We start from the raw sequence: 25,649 nt of genomic DNA, 5'->3' as shown, positions 1-25,649 counted from the left end.
AGACCCTGCAGGGGGCGCTGTCCTTTCTTACCCGTTCTTGATTCCGCATTCTTTTGCTGTTCCTCCAACTCCTCAGTGGATGGGTCAGCCGAGAACATGTGGGCCTCATCCAAAGCCCTGACTACTAGAGGCTCACAGGCCTCCAGTTCACTCTGCAGTGCCTGAGGGAGACAGATATAACACTTAGAGGTGACACTCCATTGTCTACTTCCTTGGAAATTAGCCTCACCCAGAGGACCAAACAAACAGAACTTGTTTTTACAATGCATAACTAAAATATATAAAATAATCCATGTTGAAACATAAGTATCACCGTATCAGTGGAATGATCCAATGATAACAACGCATGGTAAGGCATTGAGTGCAAATGCTAAGGGAAACTGGCCAGCTGTGTAGCATAATGGGTAAATAGCTGGTCTTGTAATCTAAAGGGCACAGGATCTATTCCCAGGTAGGACGCTGTCGTTGTAACTTTAAGCATAGTACTTAACCTGCATTGCTTCAGTATATATCCAGCTGTATAAATGGATGCTATTTAAATGCAATTTATGTAAAATAAAATGTGTTGCTCTTATAATGGAAACCTCCCATCATCTATTTTACATCTTATTATTAGTTGTATATGTTGAGCACAACTGCATAAATGCAAGTAATAATTTTCAACCCTGTACTTGAAAGACTACCAGGTAACTTCTTCACGTGAAAACCAGGTGGACCTCTTCACATTAAAACCTCTTGATATCACATAATGAAAGATTCCCTCAGATTCTTATATTCCCAAACAGAGATTCTTAAGTTAATAGCCTTTCCAATGGCAGTAGTCTCGCTATGCAGAAACATTCTGTGAGCCTCCAACAGCAGTGTGTGTGCTCACAATCAATACAAGAGGCTTCATCGCAGATGTGCCAGACATTCAGAGCTGGCTGTTTAGATTGGGCTTTCTGATCGAGAGAGAAAAGAATAGAGCGAGAGAGACAAAAATAAGGAAAAGGTGAATTTCCCCAAGGGCTCCTGGTGATTTCTTTTTCAGATACGTCTGCCTTCATGACCACTGTCACACAATATTCCAGTCTCCTACCCCAGCTCTTTCCCATGCGATGGTTGGCATCTCTTTAACAATTCATGACATTGCAAGCCTGAGGAAAGCTAATCAAAGAAGGGTCTCATTGTGCCATTTCCGCCTGGCAAATATGAATAAGATCCCCTGTAACCTGCCGGTAATGCTTCCATACAGTGTATCTTAGTTAACAGAGGCAGAAATTATTCATCATTACATTACCTGAGTCATGCTACCCTGGAAATGCTTAATGACAAAGATGACATTGAGCCTGCCCCTAATAATTTATTTAGTAGTATAATTGAAGTAGGCTATTTAATTGTACGGAGACAAATATTTTGACAACTGAAATTACAATACTAACTATAATAAGTCATTCACAACGCTGTGTGGCAGCCAACTCTTATGCCATAACTCCCTGCATGGGATTCCATCCATTATTATTCTACAATAATGATGACACTACTACTACTACTACTACTACTACGACCACCACCAACAACAACAACAATAATAATTCACTGAAAATGGTCCAGTTCAATGAACTGGGATAATCGTGTGAAATATTCCTGGTCAATTTCGTCACTCAGTTTAGATCTATACTTAAATATCTAGGCAGTTTATTTCTCAGAATTGACTAGTGACAAATCTACTTTTCCAGGCATTGTAATGGTTCATTTACAGATTACTGGTGCTGCCAATGAGTGGAGAGAAGATAGTGTGAGCTGTCAGCTGTGGCTGCCTAATGACCAGCCATTGCCAGATAGCACATATTTGCCCCATTGCCCTTCTCCATGAGAGCCACAACGTGGAAGGATTATTATGGGCGTGAGCCGGACCCGGCCCATAATGGTTAGTTGTGGCTGCTCTGCTCACTGAGTGGCCACGGCAGATATTTTTCACTCCCTCCTCTCTGCTTATTCACCATGCCAATAGTTGCTAAATAAACTGAAAATCTCAATAGTAACAACAATATCATTGGCACCTAGCTAGCACACAAATACTTAGTGGTACTCTTTCTTATTATGTACCATCCCCCCACAATGCCTAACAATGAATCAGAAGGTCAGCTGCTCCTTTCTCTATCAAAGAGTTGGCTGCACTGGAAATATATGCTTATTTTCGACTCACTCACAGTGGATCTGATGAGTCATGCAGACCAGCCTTAGCGCAAACATTTTAGAGCTAAAATAATTTTTTGTTGTCCTAGAATAAAGTAAAAGCTTTGCACTGCCATGTCTATGGTCCTCACATAAAATTGGACTACATTCAAAATGCAATTGTGGGTTTAAATGAAGAACATACTTTTGAATATACAGTATGTATGTGGTGCTTGGTGTTGTTTATATCAGTAGGGCAGGCTAATCATTTAGCAATATACTGATTTATTCACATCTGCCTTAAAGCATTCATTGATAATAAGTCAGAGATCTGTAATGGCAGTCAGTCAACCAGCATGCTTTTAATGAGCAAGGATAGTATTATGTGGAGCTTAGCATAAAGCTAAGTTGATATACAGTGATATATAGCTTTTATGAAGTATGTACTATTCCAATACAGTTTTGTTGCAAGATCTTACCATAGCAACAGAGGAAATGTGGGATCACAGTGTATTTCAGGATTTATCATAGCAAGGGCTTCTTGGTGGTTTTATCCCACTGAATTATATATTAATAAAATGGTATATGAGTGCTGTTTAAATCTTTTTTCTGATAATGAGTAATGTTGTATAATTGATCCACAATTCATTATCTGCCTGTTTAATCTCAAGATTAACTGTGATCATATTTACAATAATTTCACTCACAAACAAGACCTTCCACACAGGCATGCACACATACAGTATACATACAGATGCAGATATATAGCCTGTGACATGTGCGCATGTACACACACACACACACACACACAAAAACAAATGGGTAGAAAAGTGAGAAAAGCACCCAAGTCTTATCTCCTAATTATCACAAACAGAAAACCATAAAAACTGGACAACTATGAACCAAAGGCATCTGACAGGTTCAATAAAGGCTGAGCATATATTCAAAACCCATGCTGCCTTTAAACATGACTACTGCCCAGCTCACCTTATTAAGTTACCTTAGTGGCAAAAATCTGCCAACACTGGCAGCAAATGTCATCCAGGTATTTATTTATTCTGTAATGTTTTTTATGACACCTTTTAATGTTTTTTTGTTGTTGTTGCAAATGCTGGTTATCAATTTATCTTTCATCTGTTTCTGCACATCATATTTTTTAACATTTTACAGTTTATCAAGTTAAAATATTTAGAGACATAACATTTTTGTATAAAAAAAATTAATTTTGCTCCTCAAAAATAAATGAAGGCTATGCTACTCATTAGAAACTGAGTTTTTTGTGTTTTTTAAAAAAAAGTAGATTTCAGTGGTAAAATCAGTCACATTTCACAATTTAGGCCCATATCTAATACATCAAGCCAAAAACCTTGTAATGTAGCAAGTCATTTACAAATGCTAGGTCATTGTTAAAAGGTGACCTAGAGCCGTTCTCTGATAGACACTGTATTTTAGCATAAACCTGTTTCTGCAAAAAGGCAATGCATGTGTCCTAATGAACCCTGCACAGTCTTCATTAGGATTAGCCAAGCACATAATGACTCAATGTGAAAACGGCTTGATAAAATGTATGACTTTTTGGCATGAATGATTTCATAAGATTTATTTATCAATGCCAAATGCCAGCCAATGCTAATGTTCAGCTTGACACATTCATGGCATCTATTTATTCTGCCTGTCATCAAATTTCTTCTTGGTGACATATCCAGCTGAAGCCTTGGTTCTCTGAGATATGCCCCATGATCAAGAATCAAATACATGTTGTATAACATGTTGAATTCTGGCCTGTGTGGCCAGAATTCCCACAGAATAATGCACAGTTTTTCAAAGTATTGCCCAGGGAGGTAGTGTTAGTAGGTTAGTAGTGGCAGGTTAGTCTCTACCTGCACATCATTGATTCCTCTGGTCAGTGGGGTGGGTGGTCTGAAGTGAAAAAAGCAGCAGCTAAACATATGTCACTGTGTGACCATGCAGTTATGATTTTCGTTTTGTTTTATTTTGAGCACTAAAAAGAAAGGAATCCTCAGCTGGGATGCTGGAGGAGCTGGACCTGGCTGGGAAGGCGGGTCAGCTACGGACGGCGCATGGGAAAGTGGTCGCACCGTTTTACTTTCTATTTAGTGCTCAAAATAAAACTAAACGAAAATCATAACTGCGCTCTCGGTGTTCACTCCCGGGCTCGGCCCCGAACTAAGGAGAGCAGCACCCCTGCGTTAGCTAATCAGCCCAGGTGCGTGTGCTCTCTCCACCAGCCGGCTCAGCCGAGACCAATCTGCTTTCGGGCGGACCGAATGCCACATGTATGTTAAGGAAAATACTAGGTGAACACAGGTGAATATGTCACTTCAGTATTACTGAGACTGTACCAAATGTATTTTTGAGTTTTATATTGTACATGGGGTTGTGTCTGGGTTGTGATATAAGAAAGGACATTAGTTTATCTTGGGTATGTGATTGATTTCAACTTGCACTGCCATCTAACTCCAGGTGGGGTCACTGTAGGCCTTGGATTATCACAATCACCTGACTAATTACACAATTAATAACCAGTTATAAAAGCCATTTCTTTGACGTAATACTCAAAAAAGTGTGCATGACCATGTGCCTTCCTCATACTCTAGACGTTGATAGTCAATTTATTTAGCACAGTGTACAACAAATCCATGCAGGCACAAAAAAAAAAAACAATAGAACAGCATTTACAGAAAACTAGAAATACCACCTCGCGGTTGTATGCCTCTGCCAACCAGTAGCCAGTTTGGATATAAAATGTCATCACTTCATCATTTTATCCTATTAGACATTTGTGTGAAACTTTGTCATAATTAGCCTATGAATTCTTGAGTTGAAGTGGATGTTTGTGCGAAATTTGAAGAAATTCCCTCAAAGCATTCCTGAGATATCACGTTCGCGAGAGAATGGGACGGACGTGAGGTCACAGTGACCTTGACCTTTGACCACCAAAATCTAATCAGTTCATCCTTGAGTCCAAGTGGATGTTTGTGCCAAATGTGAAGAAATTCCCTCAAGTCAAAAACATGCTTTGTATTCCCTCAAGGCAAAAACGTGTTTTGTGAGGTCACAGTGACCTTGACCTTTGACCACCAAAATCTAATCAGTTCATCCTTGGACGTTTGTGCCAAATTTGAAGAAACTCCTTCAAGGCGTTCCTGAGATATCGCGTTCACGAGAATCGGGAGTGAACGGACAGACGAACGGAAGGACGGACGGATAACCCAAAAACGTAATGCTTCCGGCCAAGGCTGTGCCATCACGGAGGCATAAAAATATCAATTGTGGGCTGAAATAAAAAAAGGGGGAATTCTCTGTCGGTAGAAAAACATAAATGAGCAGCAGATCATGGATGCATTTTTGAATGCAAAAAAAAAAACACTTGGAAAAGTTGACAATCTAAATGACATGCCTTTTTAAATAGGCAAATTCCCTGAAAACAGTTTCAGTGACTTCAGTTTTTTTTTTTTTTTTGCAAAGAAAATGAATTACATCTGATTAAAATGTTATTCTTGACATTGTACCTTGATGCTGTAAATTACATCTCAGTCACAGATAACATGAAACAATGCCATTTGAACTTTGAGGTTGATTTCAACATTGCAATTGCTTCAGTCTTGTACAATACACGTTACATATTGAAAGTATAAATAAATCCTCATAGGCTTGATGCCAAATGCAATTCATTTTTAGATGAAACGCTCACATTGTGACGTCCGCGAATGGCATTTTACCTAGCTATTTACTAAATGTTGACAAATTCATGGAGTCATGAAAAAGATTTTCAAGCACTGTCCAAGCATAAAGGTGCACTACACGGTGCATCAGACTTGACCATAAAACTTGTCAACACCGCTGCTGGATTCCAGAATTTGATGAATATGGTTCTTCCAACCTAGTTGTATACAAATTATTGCCACAGGAATGAGGCACTGCATTGCCACTTAGGGAGTTCTGAGATAGAAAAAAAACAATATTGTGCAGAAGGCAAAACAATACTTGCCTGTCTCACAAACTCAGTTGATGCAGAAAGGTAAGGAAGGCCAAACGGTTCAAAAATATGTGAAACTGGCATCTGGAATGACATGTTGTCAATGTGAATGTGTGAGTGTCATAATTTCCAATTTGCCGCTGAGCACTTGGGTTAAACCATTTCTGTACGCCTAAGAGTGGCCTACCACTATCAAACAACTAAGGATTCTCTTTTTGTTCTAATTTCTTTGTCCTTCTTTTTCCTTTTGGCTAATTCAAAATTATGACAAATAATGGCATACTAAAGTAGTCTGTGTTGTAGCACTAAGAATAATATCACATAATAATTTCCTTGTTAGAGATTATAACTGTATCCTACATTGCTCCTTTAACAATTAATTTGCAGACAAAATAATATGATAGCACTATTTTTAAAACTTCCCATTGCTTAAAATAAATAAATAAATAAAAATGTTACCGCTGAATACAATAAAAATGTCTGTTGACTGTGGTTCTATGCACTGAAAGAAGCCTGTTACAGTGTAGAAACATTCCTGTCATCGTCTGCGTTTAATTGCCAATTCATGTAGAATACTGGGAAGGGCAAATATAATTAGAGACATAGGAATTGACCTCTTGCTTAGGGATGACTAAAAACTGCATTTATTAATAAATAAAAATTCAAATAAATATTACTAATATTTATCAATTAATAACAATCAAATTTCACAATGTTGATTTTCCACCTTCCAAACCAAACAGTTAAGGAGTTTTAGAACACAGGAGAACCAGAGAGGCCTGGAGAGGCAAGGGACTCACCGTACAGAGGCTGTGCTGTTGCAACAGGGCGGGAACTTCCCCACTGATGGGCCCATGGCTGATGAACTCTTCCTCTTTCAGACTCAGCCACCTTCTCAGGTCCTCCAGCATACCCAGCACCCAACCTCGCCTCTCTGCCCTGGCCTCCAGGTGCACCCTGGGAAATGTTGTGTCAGCAAGAGCACTCAAATTCAACAAAACTTCATCTGTTGTCCTTCAGAAAATCACGGAAACAAATTGAAACCTGGCAAATCTAAGCATTGTTTAATTACTTTATCTCCCAAGATGGAATCCTGAAACATATATAGTCGCCCTGTATAGTAGGGGATAACATGGTTTACCCAAGTAGGACATGTTCCTGGCTCAACATCCCTTGGTGTTCCTGGAACAGCATTGCCCTCTGATGCCATCAGTGTGTGCTGAACAACCTCAGGTTCCTGAGCCTGTTCAAAATTTCCACCAAAATGCCCCAGTTTCCAGAGAGGTATGCTACTATGTGCACCATAGCTCTGTATTTCTGTTTACAAATCATAGATTTAGTGAAAATATTTTATTGGAATTTATTTCATTGGATCATTGGCATATCTACCAAGTGATTGAATACAATTTTTATGCAAAATGGCTACAATTGGTATAATTAAGTAACTTTAGTCACAACAGGTAAACAATTGGGGAAATAGGATTAACAAAAATAAACAACATGATCATCTGGGATCAACAATAGCAATCTATCCAGGATCTATATGGCAATGATGGTCCTGAATCAACACAAGCAAATTTATCCAGGATCCATATGGCAATGATGATCCTGGATCAACATTAACAAATCCATCTAGGATCAATAATGTAATATTTACCCTGGATCAACATTAACAAATCTATCCAGGATCAATGTGGTGTTGATGGTCCTGGATCAACAAATCAATTAAGGATCAACTTTGTAATGATTATCCTGGCACAATGTTAGCAAATCTATCCAGGATCAACATGGTGATCATGGCCCAGGATCAACATTAAAATCTATCAAGGATAATGGCATATGAAATGACACAGAATAACTTTTTTCAGATATGACAGAAAATGTGACCATTACAGGTCTTTGTGTGGTTCACAAAGGTAAACCTTTCAGTATTAATGTTAAGCTAAGAAGACACTGGCCTAACTATTCACAAGCATATTTGTTAGCATTAATAGCAAGATAACTAAGTGGCTTGCTATTTATATAAACTACAAAGAGTACTCATTTAAACGTATGACTGAAACAAGTGGAGGTAAAATCTTTTCTGGAAAAAAATGATTTTTTTGTATATATATTCAGATTCTTGATGTATTCAAGTGACGCATTTGCCTCCTATCAACCTTGTCCATATAGTTGAGGCCACTCCTGAACTTCCTTCTTTTAAGCCCTGATGAAGACCAGCTGTTGTCAAAAATGTTGGCTTTTCTTATGTCCTGGAATTTTTTATATTATAGTCATCACAATGGCTTTTTAATCCATATTTTTCCTTCTGATTTAATTTTTGGAGTGCCTAGAATGCCATTTCTGTTTTTATTTACTATTGCTTTGTTCCTCCAGCTCTAAGAGCACCCATCTTACATCTCTACTACATGTTTCCAAGAGCACCCAGTTTTGTTTTAATTTTAAATCAAGAATTTTGTTCAATGTTATGAACTGAAATGGGGAGAAACACAATAACTTATCCCAATGGAAAGCAGAGAGTTTTGAAGAATTTTGAAATGGCTCAGGGGAAAGTTGTTTGGCACCCACTGATGAAATGAGAGGGCAATGATTGGTTAACAGGAATGTTGTTCCAGGAACAACATTAGTGATGTTGACCCAGGAGCATATCCTAATTGTAAAAATCATGTCATGCTACAGTAGGCCTGTTCTGTCACTCCAGCATCAGGAAGGCACAACAGCATGCATTTCCCCGAAAACACATTGCGCTGAGCTGTGCCGCACTAGTGGGGGAGGACTGCACTATTTTAGTATGAGTACACTGCAGGCACCCAATCGAGCAGAGGAGTTGCACATGACCACTAAAATGCTCCTGCCCTGGCAAAGGCTATGGTCAGATGTATGCCACCCCACAGAACTGCCAGCTGTGGTCTGCACTGCTCAGGACTCAAATTATCTGACTGAAACAAATTATTCTTGCCAAAGTCAAGAATTTTAGTATGAAACAAACACAGCCTTTATGCTACAGGATCCATGGTGAACACTAATAGGTATATTTCAACCTTTAGCCCTGACAAACTGTTATGTGTTTTGCTCCCCCCGTCCTTTTTGGCAGTTCTTTAGTCCCTTTGTTCTTTTGATTCAGGCAATTAGGTGCACCTGGGATGGCATCTACAAAAGGTGCAGCATCTTTGTGACTAGGAGTCCATTCTCCTGCCATGGATTGCTTGTTGTTGATTTCCCTGATGGTGTCTGGTACAATATACACAAGCCATTCTTTTCCATTTTTTCATTAATTGCTTCTATGGTTATGATTGATTAATACAACTTTTCAGACAACTTTTCAGTGTGATGTGGTTCATGTTTTGGCCAGTTCAGAGACTTTGCTAATGTAAATTGTGTAAAACAGGGACAGAATAGAGAAAAGCTGAAAACACAAGGTAGACGAACTAAAACATGTCAACAAGACTAATTACACAGACACAAAAACACATTGTAACCTGTCACATAGCATTTCAATGAGGAACTTAGTATAGCGTACCCTTGATTAGTGACTTTATCACACCATTTGAGTGGCATCTACTGAAAATGCTTTTGTTTCTGGTCCTCATAAAAAGTCTGTGGCTTTAACCAATGGTTAGTGTGATCAGAATTACATGAAAGAAGAAAGCCACAAAGATACAATGTTCTGCTATTCATGGGGTAAAGAACCTAGCACTGGACTGTCAATGCCTTGTGGTCAGAGGCCAGATTGAACCAATGTTTATTCTGAATGTCAAACACATATTGGAGTAAAATTGTATTTGCATTAAAACCAAGTAACACATGCATATATTTGTAAGTAAATGGGAAGTACAAATGTTGATTGAATGAGTTCTGGGAACGTAAGACTATTTGTGAGCTCCTTAGTACTATGGCCAGTGAACCAACCCATCGACTGACCTGAAACTGACAGTCTTAGACCCTGGCTCTGCCCAGCCATGGCTCATCTCTCTGGGCCTCTGCTGCAGGCCGACGACCTCCTCGGAGCTGCTCAACGACCTGACTGCTTCCCAACCGCCTGGCAACTGCGCTGTCTTCACCACATTACCATCCATACTCCTGAAGATGTCATTGTGAGCATCAATTTCCGCCTGGATATCCTGCAGAGCGGGCGCAGAGATGAGGGATGGGAAGGGGGGAAATGTGACAGTTTCTGAGAGCCCTTTGAGCAGCGTATAACTGTTGGAACACTTTGAAGGAAACTGAAAATCTAACTTGCTTCTGAGAGCACTGAGACCTCCCTTTGGTGGAATGCTTATGTCACTGTTTCCCCTGAATTTAATGTGACAGGCAAAATGAGCAGCCCATAGACATGATGTCTGCTCTGGGATGCCCCTCGCCCCCCCGACTAAAAAGAAACCCTTTGCATGTTCCACTGCCATCAGAGGCACAGAAACCAGCCTTCAAAAAATCTGTTAGATTATTTATAAGAGTCTCACAGGTGCATGATTGCTGATGGGAAACTGGGGAACCATCTGTCAGCCATGTCATTTACAACTGCAAATCGCTCACAGTGTCTGTATCCTGAGAGTAGGCTATTTTTAACAGGACAAAAAAGGAAAAAATATATCACCCACAACACAAGCAGTATGCTCCAGTGTAATTACTACACCTATCACTTTATGGATGTGCATCCTCTATGGTGGTGTGAAATATTGCTTTCAGGACTAAATCTGTACATAGATGATCACAGAGTCACATTCCAGTTAAGAATAGGCATGGTAAATGCACTATTGTTTAAAGATAACAAAATGTATATCGGCAAATTGTAGTGTGCAAAAAATTCCTGAATATTGTCCATCCATTCATCCATTATCTATACCCTCTTATAGGGTTAGGGTTAGGGGGGGATGGGGGGACAGAGCATTTGTAGATTTATAGACAGAGCATTTTCCCACAGAATATTTAATAGCCAAAGAACAAAACACTTTCTTTCCGTATTTTAAATAAAATGTTTTTGTTTCGATTTTATTAAAAACAATTTAGTTTGAAAAAATGTGTTTGATATGGCCATTTTAATATATTTCCCAAAATGGATTGTTTTAGCCCTACATGCTGACTTATTTACCGTGACTTGTTCTAATGGCTGCTTGAAAGAGAAAGTGCTGACATACGTTGGCTAAGTAGATAGATCATTTTCTCAGGAAAATGTAGTCGATAAAATGGTCGCCTTAGCTAGCCTACTTTGAGACATATTTTAAAAAGTATTGTTATTTCACTGAAAATAAACAGCAGACTTGACAGTGATGTTTGACTGTTATCCATTTATTATCCATTATTCCATACCGTACCCACTCTCCTCCCCAGAGACTCCTCGCTCCTTGCATTCGCTACAGCAAGAGGAACGAACTAGTGTTGTGTCGTTCATGAACCATTCGGGCTAGTGTTGTGTCCTTCGCAAACGATTCGGGCTAGTGTTGTGTTGTTCGCAAACGATTCGGGCTAGTGTTGTGTCGTTAGCAAACGATTAGGGCGCACCTCAGTTCAGTGTACCGTCACATCCCTAGTACGTTCAGTGAACAAATCACTGAATCAGTGAACGATAGTCAGTCAGTGAACGACCAGTTCATGTTCGCAAACGAATCGTTTCCAGTGAACGACCAGTTCATGTTTGCGAACAAATCGCTTCAGGAAGTGATTCAGTTCAGTTCGTTCACCCAAAAGATTTGTTCTTTTGAACGAATCGTTCGCGAACGATACAAAACTACAGTTAGCTAGACAATAGAACAGTTGTAGATGGCTAACATTTCCGAACAATACAAACATTCAGTGGCAGTCGACTGTTACAAGTAATTATATCTAGCTAGCAAGAAGTGTGCACTCAGCCATTCTGTGTTATGGGAGATTGCTACTTTCTAGCTACTGTTGTTTAAATTAAAGAAGATCAGTGATTCAATTGTAGTCTAAGCTTTCTAAATCCGTAAATGACCTCCCTATGATTTGTAGCTATTCCTAGCCAACGTGACCCTGATCTCAGGCATAATGCGCCGTTGTGAAAAGCGATTGCAAACTCTAACAGCTAGCTAATATAATTCACTTGATTTATCTGCTTGCTTTGACTTGAATGCCTGTTAGGTGCATGAGAGAAAGCAAAAGATTTAATCAATATTAAGTTTTATTTTTTATTCAAATGGGAACATGCAATGTGCTTTAATATGTATATTACATTACATTACAGGCATTTGGCAGACGCTCTTATCCAGAGCGACGTACAACAAAGTGTATAACCATAACCAGGAACAAGTATGACGAAACCCCTAGAGAGAAGTACCGGTCCAAGTGCAGGGAACAACCGCATAGTTCAACTTGGACCCTGAAGGTTAAACTGATTAACACTAACACAACAAGAACGGCAACAACGCAGTCTATGGAAAAAATACAAGCAGTAGTTAAGACAGTTAATGCACCTAAGTCACCTACGAAACAGCTGCCTAGTTACAACCCTAAGCTTACAGTCATTTACAGGGGGGTAGGGAGGGATGGGGAGAGGTGCAGCCTGAAGAGGTGAGTCTTCAGTCGTCGTTTGAAATGGGTCAGTGTCTCAGCTGTTTTGACCTCCACGGGGAGGTCATTCCACCATCGTGGGGCCAGAACAGACAGGAGACGTGTTCTAGAAGTGCAGGTGCGAAGAGGGGGAGGTGCTAGGCGTATATTAACAATGTGTAGTAATAAAATAAGAGCTTGTCACTTACTGCAATACTGGCTTGTTTTCATTGTTTGCAGGAAAAAGTACAATAGGGCAACGACAACCTTTCGATACGATTTTCTGTACTGTAATATTGTTAGTCAAGCTATCCTGAACTCGGGTAGTGACAATTTAAGCAGTACAAAGTGAAAATTATTCAAGATGTCATTGCCTAGTGCTGATAAATCTACCCCATTAAAAAAAAAAGAAAAAAAAAAACCGTCCCGGTTAATTGTGCTTTGTGTGTGTGTTTTTTTTAATTTTTTTTTTTTATCATGAAACACATGCTAAGATATGACGAATCCACTGAAAAGTGAATGTTCGTATCCTTAGAAAAGCGGTGAGTAGTAGCCTACAATTAAAACCGTGAAGCGAATTCTAAAACAGTGGTATTCTACAAAAAGCTGTAGCCACTGACGTGATGGTTGGTTTACCACAGCACACAGGCAAATGTTTGTGCTTACTGAGCACATTGAACAATGAGTTAGCCAATAAGTAATAAATAAATGGGCAAAATGCAAAAATTAACATAAAATCTTAATAAATTAAGCTTATGTATTATATTCATACAATCAACATCTTTGTAAATGTTTATCATCTTCACCACCACTTCATCTTAATTAGAATCATTAGAAAGATAATTTAAGGGCAAATTAATTTATTAATTATTTAATTTATGTTATTTCTTTTTCATAGGTGATTACGATGTCATCATCAGCACCATCATCATGCAAAGACTGTTAATACTACAGCTAATAACATATTAATGATATATTAGGCTATTAGTAGCAATATCAAAATGAGAATGTAGTCTAAATAATATTGAAGAATCAGCATAATAGAATCTTAATTTAAGAGCCACATATGCCTAGCTTTATTAGCTACTAAGTATTTATTTATTTGTCACAAGTCATCACCATGAACAATGGACACAAGAAAATGATGGCAGGTAACATTACTATTAGTAATATTAATATATAAAAATAACAATATAATCAAATCAACAATGGCGGTGGATTCATGTCTTTATAGGTCACGGATTAATACTCTGCGTATTCTGATATTCAACCCTTTTCAGTCAATAACAGTCTCATACTCGTTCAAGTATGAGACGAGCGAGTGTATTCGTCTTAGCAGTTAGGAGCACTGTGACGTAAAACTATGCGGACCAAATTGGAAAGAAATAAATCTTATATCTTCTTCTGTGGGACTCAGAACAAAAATCGGTGCCTGGAGCGTACTTAGTTCAGTGTGAAGAAATTTTAGACTTAAAAAGTTCTGTCCAAAAGAATTTAATTTGGCCAGGGTAAATTTGTAGTTTTGAATGGACTTCAATGGGGAAATTTGCTTTTTGGCACCAGAGGCTTTCTAAACTGCAATACCTCGAGTAACCACTGGAGTTTTTGTGCTTCACAGAGAATGGCAATCTCTGGTCCCCTTATGCAAATGCATTTGCTTCACTGAAATGAGACTTCATTTTTTTCAGTCTAAGTTCAGTGCATGTGTCTCTAACCCACACACACTCTTCTCTACCTTCTCTTCCCACCTCAGTCCCCTTCCACCCCTCTCTCCCCTTTCTGCAGATGACTTTCTGGTCTACTTTGAGGGGAAGGTAGCAAGTATCCAGAAATCCTTCACTCACCCAGTGATCGCCCCTAATCCCCAGGAATAACCCACTGCAACACTGTCCTCCTTCAACATCCTGGTGGACTTACAGTTAAGGCCAAAAGTTAACTCAAATTTTCACAACTCCACACATTTCATGTTACTATACATTTACTGTGTTAATTCAATAAGGGTATCTACTTTATTTCCATAAGAGATCATTTCAAAATAATAGTTAAGAGACAGATTTATTTCAGCTTTCATGTACTATATCAGATTTTCAGTGGGTCAAAAGTTTACATACACTTTGTTAGTATTTGGTGGCATTGTCTTTTAATCGCTTAACTTGAATCAAATGCTTGGGGTAGCCTTAAAGCATATCACAATACATTCCTCCTGACAGAACTGGTGTAACTCAGGTTTGTGGGCCTCCTTGCTCAGACACACTTTTTCAGTTCAGTCCGCTATGGGATCCGCTATGGCGCTAAGCCATTTTGTTACACCTTTGGAGGTATGCTCAGGATCATTGTCCTGCTGGAATACCCTGTTGCGACCAAGCTTTAACTTTCTAGCTGATGTCTTGAGGTATTGCCTCAGCATTTCTAGATAATTTTCCTTCCTCATGATGCCATCTATTTTCTGAAGTGCACCAGTCCCAAAAACACCCCCCACAACATACTTCACAGTTGCGATGGTGTTCTTCAGATTAAAAGCCTCACCATTTTTCCTCCATACATAGCGCTGATCATTATGGCCAAACAGTTCAATTTTTGTTTCATCTGACCACAGAACACTCCTCCAAAAGGCTAGGTATTTGTCCTGGTGATCACCTGCAAACTTCATTCTGGCTTTTTTGTTGGTCTTGGAGTAGGGGCTTCTCACTTGCACGACAGCTTTTCAGGCCATGGTGATATAGGATTCTCTTAATGGTGGATGTAGATACTTTGGTACCTGATGCTTCCAACTCCTTCACCAGTTGTTGTTGTTGTCTTGGGGATCAGTTGGAAAGGATAAGTGGGTATAGATAATGGATAGATGGATGTTTGTACAGATGCTTGTGGTACCTTCAGTTGTTTGGAAATTGCTCCTAAGGAGGAACCGGACTTGTGGTGGTCCACAATTTTGACTGACTGTGATGGAAGCACTTACCACTGCAAGAGCCTCATCCCTTTCCTCTGTCCTGAATATCCTAGACCTGACTGCAGCATTCAAATTAATAATTAAATTAATTATTATTAAAATTACACATTATAGTCAATCTTAATCAAATCATAATATCATTCAGCTAATACTAAATTAATATAAATGATTTAGCTAAGGGGTGAAGGTATTCATTAAGTTCTTTGGATTAGCAGCGGCTGACTCAATTCAACACAAGGTAATATAAATACAGACAACCGTGTAAATATAATAAAGTTCATTAAACACAAAGTACTGAGAAGGCAAAGCATAATTCTCTACAATTATGTATAACAAACTATGTGAGTGCATGTGTGTGTAGGTGTTGTGTGTGCATGTGAGTGAGGAATGTTGGATGTACCGCGTAAAAGCCGTGTAAACTAATGCAGCGAGGTGGATGGCTTAGAGCCAATTGAACAAATGGAACGTGTACATTAATCACTAAACACAATAACCGTCACAGTTACATACATCCAATCATAAATGTGGCTAAATTCGGTCCGTCACTATTGTACTAAGCCCAGAGTTACAGCCTTACTTGAGTGTCCTTTGCTTTAAGTTGGTTGTTTAAAATGTTTCCTGGTTTCCAGTGCGAAGTCTGTGGAGGTTGTGGTGGAAAGGGGAAGCTGGTCGCCCTTTCTGTTCCAAAACACGCAACCGTATCCTCCGCTAGCCACTTGCTTCTTGGGGCTCGCTCTGCAGGATGCGTCGGTTGTGCATGGCTCTCCTGGTTCTTCAACCACCTCTAAAAATAGCGCTTCGTAGCACCTCGTTCCGCCAGCAGCCACCGAGGATATTCGGGCCTAGCTCCGTTGCAGGCCTTGCGAAATGTTCCTGGCGTGTGGACTCACTCAGGTTCAAAGTCCTGACCCTGGCCTACACTGCAGCCAACAGGACAGCCCCTGCCTACCTACAGGACATGATTCAACCCTACTCACCAGTTCAACCACTCCGCTCTGCTGCAGCAGGGCCACTTGCACTCCCTGCCATCTGAATAAATTATTCTCACTCGTTCCGACCACAGAGCTTCTCCACCTTAGCTCCCTAATGGTAAAATGAACTCCCCGCTCCCCTACGAACCACTTAGTCATTGTCCATCTTTCGCCATGGTCTGAAGACACATCTCTTCAGACTGTACCTGGACTAACTATCACTACTCCACAGGGCACTCCCAGTCTAGGATCTCTCTTATCACTTGTATTGTATCTTGTTCCTGTAGCACTTTCATGTTACACTTGTGCCTCCGTCCACCACATGTATTGCGCTTGTATTGTTACTTCTTGATGTTGTTTCTCATTGCCATGCCTCCTAGTTTGACTTGCCATAACTTTCCGACCTAGCCTATGCCTACTGTATGACCTAGACTTAATGTGTTTATGGCAATGGATAACTGTAACATAACAAGCATTGTACCTTATCAGCCCTGTGTTTTGTAATGACCTTTGGTATGCACTAGAAGTCTGCGCAGCACTAAATTCCTAGGCCTTGCAGCAGGGCCACTCCGTCTCCAGGCACTGAAACTCCCAAGGACAACAAGAAGTTAGAAATATTGCATGTATGTGTATCTATGTGTGTGTGTGTGTGTATGTTTTCGGTCTCTCTGTCTCTTCTGCCTGTCTAGAAGTCCAAAATGGCGAGCTTGGCCATCCTTCTTATCCTCCCCTGCCATCCTGCCAGGGAGGAAGCGGCTATGACGTCATGCTGTCAATCATTTATTTTGTATCAGATATAGAATTATGTATGTTATTGTTTAAAAAACTTTTTTCTTATAAAAGCAGGGATGGCCTGCTTTCTTCAGTTTAGGCTTATCCATTTTGTTGTGTGTGGGCACCAGACTCTTTATGCATAAATAAATCCTATTTCTCATACGGACATACCTCGTTGTGCCTGATTATTCAAAAGAAAGAATATTCTCTGCTCAGCAACATGTATTGTAGATAAAACATCTCCCAAATAAATGTAATGTAATAGTGATAAACCGAACAAATACAATGATTGCAAAATAATAATGAAAAAAAAACAATAATACATGAGCAGAATGTTACCAATTAATCACTGCACACAGGCATCAGATGCAGGTTTGTCAGCTAGCTCATGAACCACATACATGATACCATAATCATTCCCCACCTCCCACCCAACCTCAAGATGTTAATGTGCAGAATAAGTATACACATAGTTAAGTATAAACTTTTAAACATTTAGAACAATTATAAACATTTAACTATAAAGTAGTTAAAATGCAATGGCTCCAAGGATTTGAAAAGATGCTGAAAATAAAAGAGCTTAGAATAAAAAAAAATATTTGCAGAAATGAAAGTTTTACTACAGACACATTTCCCACAGAACCTGTTTTACTAACAATGCACAAATGAACGGGGAAATTTGCTAAATTGTTAAATTCTTCCTCCAAATGTCACATATATAATACATATGAAAAATAATGTTTTGAGTATGTCCAGTAAATTGCCTTTTAAGGCTGAGCTTTCCAGTGATTATTTTTGAACCCTTTCAGAGTACTTTTTATGAAAAGTCCCACAAACAAGGGATGGGAGAGTGGCATCAAGAACTCATAGATGCATTTTGTTATGGAGAACTGTATTTGATTGGCTCTTACGGTTCCATCCTTACAACACACAAAATATCATTAAATACTTCACCTTTATTTCACTATTTTTTTATTGCATGGACTCTGACACGGTGCTTTTTAAATGCATATTTTATGAAATGTTGCAAGATATAGTGTGTATTATTTCTACTGAGATATAACACAGACTATATTTTATTTAAAGAAACTCAGGAGAACTGGTACATCATTGAAACTTGGTGAACAATTATATGACAAAAAGATGCCTCTTTTGTTTGAACGTCCCGTTGGAGACAGAAATTAATCTGAAGAGGAAGAAACTTCATACATTTCACATACCTATTATTATATTTTAGGTAATCATCAGCTTATGTTGCTTTTATTGCTTGTATTTGATGCCAGAATGGACTCTGTACACCTTATGTGTACAAACCACTGTCAAACAGACACAAATAAAAAAAAGGTTATCAAATACACAGGCAGGAAATATATGAAAATAAACATGGGCATTATTCAAACGGTTGTCATGCCAGACTCGGACTAGAAAAAAGACTTTCCAAGAAAATTATTTTATTTCATATCCTCCTATTCTATCACATATCCTCCCAGTTCAAGACATTTAATTCGTTTCAGACAAGTGTAAATATCCCTCACTTTTCATGTGAGACTTGTCTTCACATGACTAAAACAAAGCACAGTGGACTCTAACAATTCTGATCATTGTACTTGCAATACATACCGCACCATTAAAAGTATTCACACAAATGTATGTATTATTAGTTGCTAGATTACAAAATGATCCAAAACAAAACAAAAATGCACAAACAGAATATTTTTTGCTGAGGCAAGGAAATTCACCCTTTTATTTTCAAGCCACTCCAAACATTGGCCCTTTCATTGTCCTGCTGAAAGGTGGATTGTTACTCTATCTTCAATTCTTTAACAGAATAAAATCTATTTTCCATCAATATTTGCTGGCACTTTGTGCTGTCCATTTTTCCTTCTATTCTAACAAATGTTCCAGTACCTGCCAAAGAGAAGCATCTTCAACCTATCATCGCTATGCTTCACTGTATGTAAGGTGCTAACTGGGACATGAGCAGCGTTAGCCTTGTGACAGACACTGCTTTTGACAAAAAGCTCTATTTTAGTTTCACATGACAGAAATATCTTTTCCTTACATTTTAGCTGGATCAGTCTTGTGCTTTTTCACCAACTTCAAGCAGGCTTTTTTCTTGCCACCCTGCTGTGAAGGCCAGGTATATGCAGTGCTCTTGAATTTTTTTGACTGATGCAAATTTTCTCTATTCTCAGCCACTGAACTCTAAACTCTTTTAAAGTAATTGTTTCATCACACTTTTTGCGAGGCACATTATATTATGGCACAAGAAGTACTTGCCCCACCCAGTTGCACTCATCTTTCTCTCCCTCTCCTTTCACCTCTCCTGCTGCACCTGCACCATGGATGGCAGCCACAGCCTAGAGCGGCACAGCTTGATCAGCTCCTTGATTATTCAATAATTGGGAGCCAGCCAACATCTATCACCTATGCCAGATGTAGGCAGTTAAGACCTGGCTGGCTGTCCTACAAAAAGGCAGGGAGCTTGCAGAGTCTCAAGTGTGTCTACGCTACTAAGGCTTGTGCCGGTACTTCATCTGCAGAGAGTAACCCTACAGGAGTTCCCTACCTACTGACAAACCTCCCACTGTTACACAAGAGCCAGTGCTTGTCATGGAAATTAAATGGTGCGTGCATGCATGTATTGTACTGTAGTACAAAAAAGTACTGCTTTTTACTTCTATGCATATATACTGTGAGCTTCATAATGTTTGGGACATGTGACGGAGAAGGAATTCTCGCTATGCTATGAGGAAAGCAGGGGAGTGCGGAGTACACGGACACTTAGCCCAGAAACATACCCTACGTAAGTACGCAAATGTAGACGCTTTGAGCTACACAAAATCAATTTCACACGAAGTTGCATTCTAAAATGTGACACCTAAAATTCTTAATGCAATGCAAACACGAGCCACAGTTTTAAGCGTCGCAGGTAATAACAAGATGAAGCCGTCTTTTTCCATTTGTGCTCTCTTACGCTCAGCTCTGTCCAGGATCGCCCATTGAGGACTCAGGTGAATTACCTCCACATGGACATGTATTTGCAACCGAGTCATGCGTTTGCAGTGCGTAGGCCTGGCGTTGTCATCTGCGTTCGCAAACGTGCATAGGGTATGTTACCGGCCTTACGGCCTATTTACTGAATTGAATTGGTTGTATTATTGTAACAGGAGACTGGATTACTCCAGGGCGGGGCTAATACTAGGCTACTTAAGCATTGGGGCTGAGGGCTGAATAACAAAACATTACAAAGCCTATGTGTATGTGGAGACATTTGGAGAATGTTTGCCCTGGGTCTTTTTTTTTTTCCTTTAATGTGAATAGTTTTTTTTGTTTGCTTGTTTTTTTGTTCTACAGCACCATTAAATGCCTTGTCTTTTTCACCCCAATATCTGTTTTTGCCACCTGTTTCGACTCACTGTCCCATAACAGTAATATGTCATTTCTACATGGTGGAACCAAAAAGTGTGAAAATACTCTTGAATAAAAGGTGAGAATGTGCATTCTAACCACAAGTGAATTGCTTGATCACAAATCTAAATCAAGGAAAAATATCTTTGTTCCAAACATTCTGGAGCTCATTTTACATACATACACACAACTAACCCTAATAGTACATCAGATTTCACCCAACAGTAATATATATTTAATAGCAAGCAAGAGGTCATGTCTTTGAAGGACAGCAAAGGTTTGAAGAATGAAAACGTCAAGTATAGAATTTTTGAGTGACAAACTGTACTAGCAGGTCAGAGGTCAAGAGATGAAGACTAATGTCAGAACCTACTGACAAACAGTTAAAAAATATTCCTATGCACAACTTCATAGTTTTATGTGTAACTTGTCAGAATTAGTCTTTTTAATGAAAGCAAATCCTCTGGTTCAGACCACGCAGCTGCGGGAATTGCTCAGACACATCAATAAGACAAGAAAAAACTGGACGTGACTGAGAAAGTTGCTGTCAGGTACAGCTCTGAGCCTGGCTAAAGTTACAGCTGTTTTTTTCAAAGCTCTTGCTGCAGAACTGACTTCATTATACTGTTGAACATGTGTACTGAACCCCTATGGACTTGCATGTCTCCTGACACCAGAAGCTCATTTCCCCCATTTTTAAGGAAGACAAGAACCTCAGGGATTTGAACTGCAACCAGCTTCTTTAATTAACTGAACTGAGAACACACTGTCAAAAATATCAACCAGTTGGATGGCTAATGCAGTGATCACTTCAAGCTGGTAATACCCAGTGAATGCTATCTTTTTGGTTGTGTGGTCTTAATTTTAAATTGTGAAGTTAAATTCTTAAAGGAAAATGGTTTATCACCTGCATCTGCTGGTCAAACCATATAGATTAAGATTGCTAATGAGCATTTTTAAATTGCTTTTGACCATAAGATGCATGTCCAATGAGGATCAAATTGACTCTGGTGTCTTACAGCAATTTATTATGGTTTTTAAAGTGATTCAGATGGTGGTTCAGTGGTCCTATTAGAACAAATTGCTATGTTTGTAGTTCTTAGCCAAGTTATTCTTCTGGTTTTTCAGGTGAAACTGGTGTTATAGAAGTTGGCTAGCTATGACCCCAACAAATGTGGCTAGTATGTACGTTATTTGTCCAAGCTTTGAATCAAAACCTGTAATTAGTGATTGCATGAGATGGTGGTTTGTTATAAGTAGCAACAGCGACAGGTTGTTTGCTAATGAAACATGAAAAGAACCCATGGATAGAATTGTGCATTTTTTGTTGAACCAGTCTATAACCTGTATAACCAACTCAAAGCAGACTGCTTGACCTTGGGAAGGTGCAGGGGTGACCAGTCTCATCCTGTTGCATGTTCAGCAACAGACTCGTCTAGTCACGCTCTGAGTGGCACCGTACACCCATGCATTTTCTAATGATTGGCTTGACTGTGTTCAAAGGGATATTCAGCCCTTTTTTCATATATTTAGATTTTTTTTTTTTCAAATTTTTCGTCTGCTTGAGATGTCTTACAAAGACTGAGACGTTTCATTTCATTTATTTATCTGAAATCATCTGAAACATTACTCTACACAGACAGAGGCTTTTCAACGAATAATGTTATAGTGAGGTTTAGTGGGGTTTATTTAGATCAATGGAGTTCAACAACCAGTTAGAATTTGGTATGTCAGTAGAGCCAAACTTATTGAAATAACACAGACATGACAATGGTTTGGAAATAGAGGCTATACATTTATTGGTTATGACAATGAATTTGTAAACAGGCTAATTGAAAACAATAATTTGCATAACATGATAAATAATATAGTATAGTTCTAACAAGACAAAATGGTAATTCTGCAATGGCTAAATATAGAGGTTAGCAGTACTACCATTTAACAAAGGTTATGTTGTGTAATGGGTTAGTGATATGCTACTCTATGTTACGTGGTTAGTTCATTAAATTAGTCTCATAAAATAAAGTTAACAACATAAAAGGTCCTATTTACTATTTTTGAAAATTTTGGCACTTAATGTTTCCCAAATGGCTGTCGTTTTCTCCCGAAATACTAAACATATGTAAGAAACTCATTTTAAAGGTAAGTGAAAGTTTGAAACCTGCATGGGAATGTGCTACTAGAATCACATTGCCATTAAAATCATAGATAAAGGACTTTTGAAAACATAGAAATATGTTTATTACATGTTTATTATTAAATCCCACCAAATTAGGAAAAGTCATATAATATCTAGATGAAAAAATAAGGTTAACTGGAGATGAAGAGATGTCAAACACTGAATGGGGTATATGATATTATGACCCTAGACATAATATGAGGGTTAATGCATTGTCCCACAATGAGGCAAATAAATTTCATGTAGCAAGATAAACTTGTTTTATTTATAACTGGCTATCTAATCAACTTACAGCTTGGTTCATTCAGGCATTCCTTATATTTGCAATACACATGTGCAGCATTTTATAATGAGTAGCAAAATCTTAATAGGCATACATTTTTAAGTTCCCTTTAAGTTTACCGTTTGAGTTTATGTTTTCCAAAGAATAAAGCAGAGCTCAATGACTTTTTCTTCTTTTTCCATTAGGATACAGTCTTCACCACTCTTACTCCTTTTGCCAAATGAGCCACCTGTGACCCAGAATGTTCCCTCATAGTGACGAGGAAGACAGTGAATGTGTTGATACAGAGTGCTTTTGTAGCTTAATCATCCTGTCTCTTTACAAACAAAAAAGCCTGATAGAACAGCTTTGCTCAGTATATCAAGTCAATTGCATTGCAAAATGAATGTATTTTTGGTGCTTTTGGTTTTTCAGGCTCAACTATAATTGTATACGACTTTCAAGTAATGGAGATAACACGACTATCACTAATGAGGTTGGCACACATAATTTGAATAGGCTATTATAGACTTTCTTACTTCTGTTTTTACTTTTATAAAGTATCATGTAGTAGCCTATAATTACAGCTGAGCAAAGGTTAGCCTACATCAAAATGACAATATTATGCATATTGCCACATTTTGGTATCATGGCTCAGCAAAAGTATAGATACACTGTGTGACCATGATATATGATGTCACACATGCCCCATGTTACATTACATTTGGGAGATGCTTTTGTACAATTATGAATATTCTGTTCATAATTGTACATTTTTCATAATGCTGCATTCATTTTCAATGAAGCCAATGAGAACCATCCATCACAGGGAGCTGGGAGGCATAGTTGCCATTACAAACACTACCAAAGACTTGGAACGAGATGGAAAATCACTAGGACTGCAGATTGCTGAATTGTGCATTTAGCCAGATCCTACGAAGTCTTCAGTAATAGAGGATGATTTCAAAACAACTGCAGCTGTGCACAAGGGAGAGTGACACACACACAACATAATCTTTATATATTCTAAACCACATTCCCAGTAGGCAGTTCTGCCAGATTGCACTATACCATATCTCTGTGCGTAAGCACAAAGAAAACTGAAAGAGGTCAAAATCCAGGGGGGACACATAACCATCTGCTCGCTGTAAATCACTTCTGCGGTGGACTTGGCTAACAGTCCTAAGGGCTTTTATATTTTATGGACAGCAAAGAAATTATGAGTATGGCCTTTTCATAAGCTTTTTTTCTTAACCTCTTGAATGACACCGTGGGGGCAGGTGAAGGGTCCGGCCTCATATTTCACATCTGAACCAAGGCAATACATGTCAGTACCAAACGCAAGCATTTGTGTTCCACCCGAAGGACTAAAAGAGCATCTATCCCAGGCATAATAAGTAATTTCAGTGGAGGCCTGGTGGACTACAACCAAGCAAATTGCACATAGTTTATGTACTGGAGTGCATTAAACTGCCAATGCAATTAGTCTTTCATCGATTTCAGGTGGACAATGCACTTAGCGGTATGGAAAGAACAAAGTAAATCACCGGACCGTATGCGCTACAGCTGCCACTGTGTGTAATTCACAGACTGGCAAAAACAATAGCAGACCATAAGCTGGTCATAAGATGGTTGACTGCAGCTGATGCCATCAGGTTTTATTCCAGATTCGCTGTTTTATAAAAGCATTTTATCTTCAAAAATTGTTTAGACTTGTGCCAGATTTAATAATGCTGGACCCTTGGAGGTCCCATAAAGTTTCCTCACTGGAGTGATAAGGGAATTCATGCCCTGTGTGATATATTTGGGGGTTATGGGCATTCAGCATTCCAAGACAAATGCAAATTAATTTTTTTAGCAAAAAATATGGGATAAGGAGACTAGTGTCCACAATGTTATATTTTGTAGAATTCCTACAGGCCCCTTTTTACATTATATTACATTACATTTTTTTGACAGCCACTTTTATCCAAAGCGATGTACAAAGTGCATACCAAAGGTCATTGGATCAACTACAAACACAGGTCCGATAAGGTACAATACTCATTTTGTACAGTGATTCATAGTTATGAACACATTAAGTGCAGTTCACAGTGAACTTTTTGTACATACAATGCAGAAGAGATATCTACCAGAATTGGAATCTGATTTTAATTGAGAGACTGTTTGGTCAAACGTTCTACTAGCCTCAAGAAAATCTGAACTTTCATTATGTCTAACACCACCTAAGCTTGGTTATATGGATGTGATAAATAACGCTACTGTTCATGCACACAATGTTCTCTGAATTTAACTGCCACTTTTATCCATAGGGTCTGGGAATGGTCTGATATAATGGAATTATGGAAGATGGCATCAAATCTTTCCACTCTGCTCTCAGTAACTTTGTCTATATGTCTCTCTGTCCTAAATTTAAATAATTTGAATTTTAATAAATTTCAATT

General features: G+C 38.7%; 1 protein-coding gene across 4 annotated transcripts in view; it reads right to left on the bottom strand.

The window, feature by feature from the left end:
- Positions 1-25,649, bottom strand: part of LOC118226925 (utrophin-like) — a 118,224-nt gene that overhangs the window by 61,697 nt on the left and 30,878 nt on the right. For 3 of the 4 annotated variants that reach the window (XR_004765137.1, XM_035416963.1, XM_035417165.1), the window contains exons 2-4: positions 10,079-10,278; positions 6,958-7,114; positions 32-161 (exon numbers count right to left, since the gene is read on the bottom strand). Coding sequence is in view for 3 of the 4 variants with exons in the window: in XM_035416963.1 (XP_035272854.1) it covers positions 32-161; positions 6,958-7,114; positions 10,079-10,278 (487 nt within the window). In the remaining variant the exon portion in view is untranslated. The remainder of the gene's footprint in view (positions 1-31; positions 162-6,957; positions 7,115-10,078; positions 10,279-25,649) is intronic. The other variant, XM_035417081.1, reaches the window with a different exon arrangement.

This window comes from Anguilla anguilla, chromosome 1 (genome assembly GCF_013347855.1).
Source record: "Anguilla anguilla isolate fAngAng1 chromosome 1, fAngAng1.pri, whole genome shotgun sequence".
Taxonomy (NCBI): Eukaryota; Metazoa; Chordata; class Actinopteri; order Anguilliformes; family Anguillidae; genus Anguilla; species Anguilla anguilla.
This window is presented reverse-complemented; position numbering and strand designations above follow the sequence as displayed.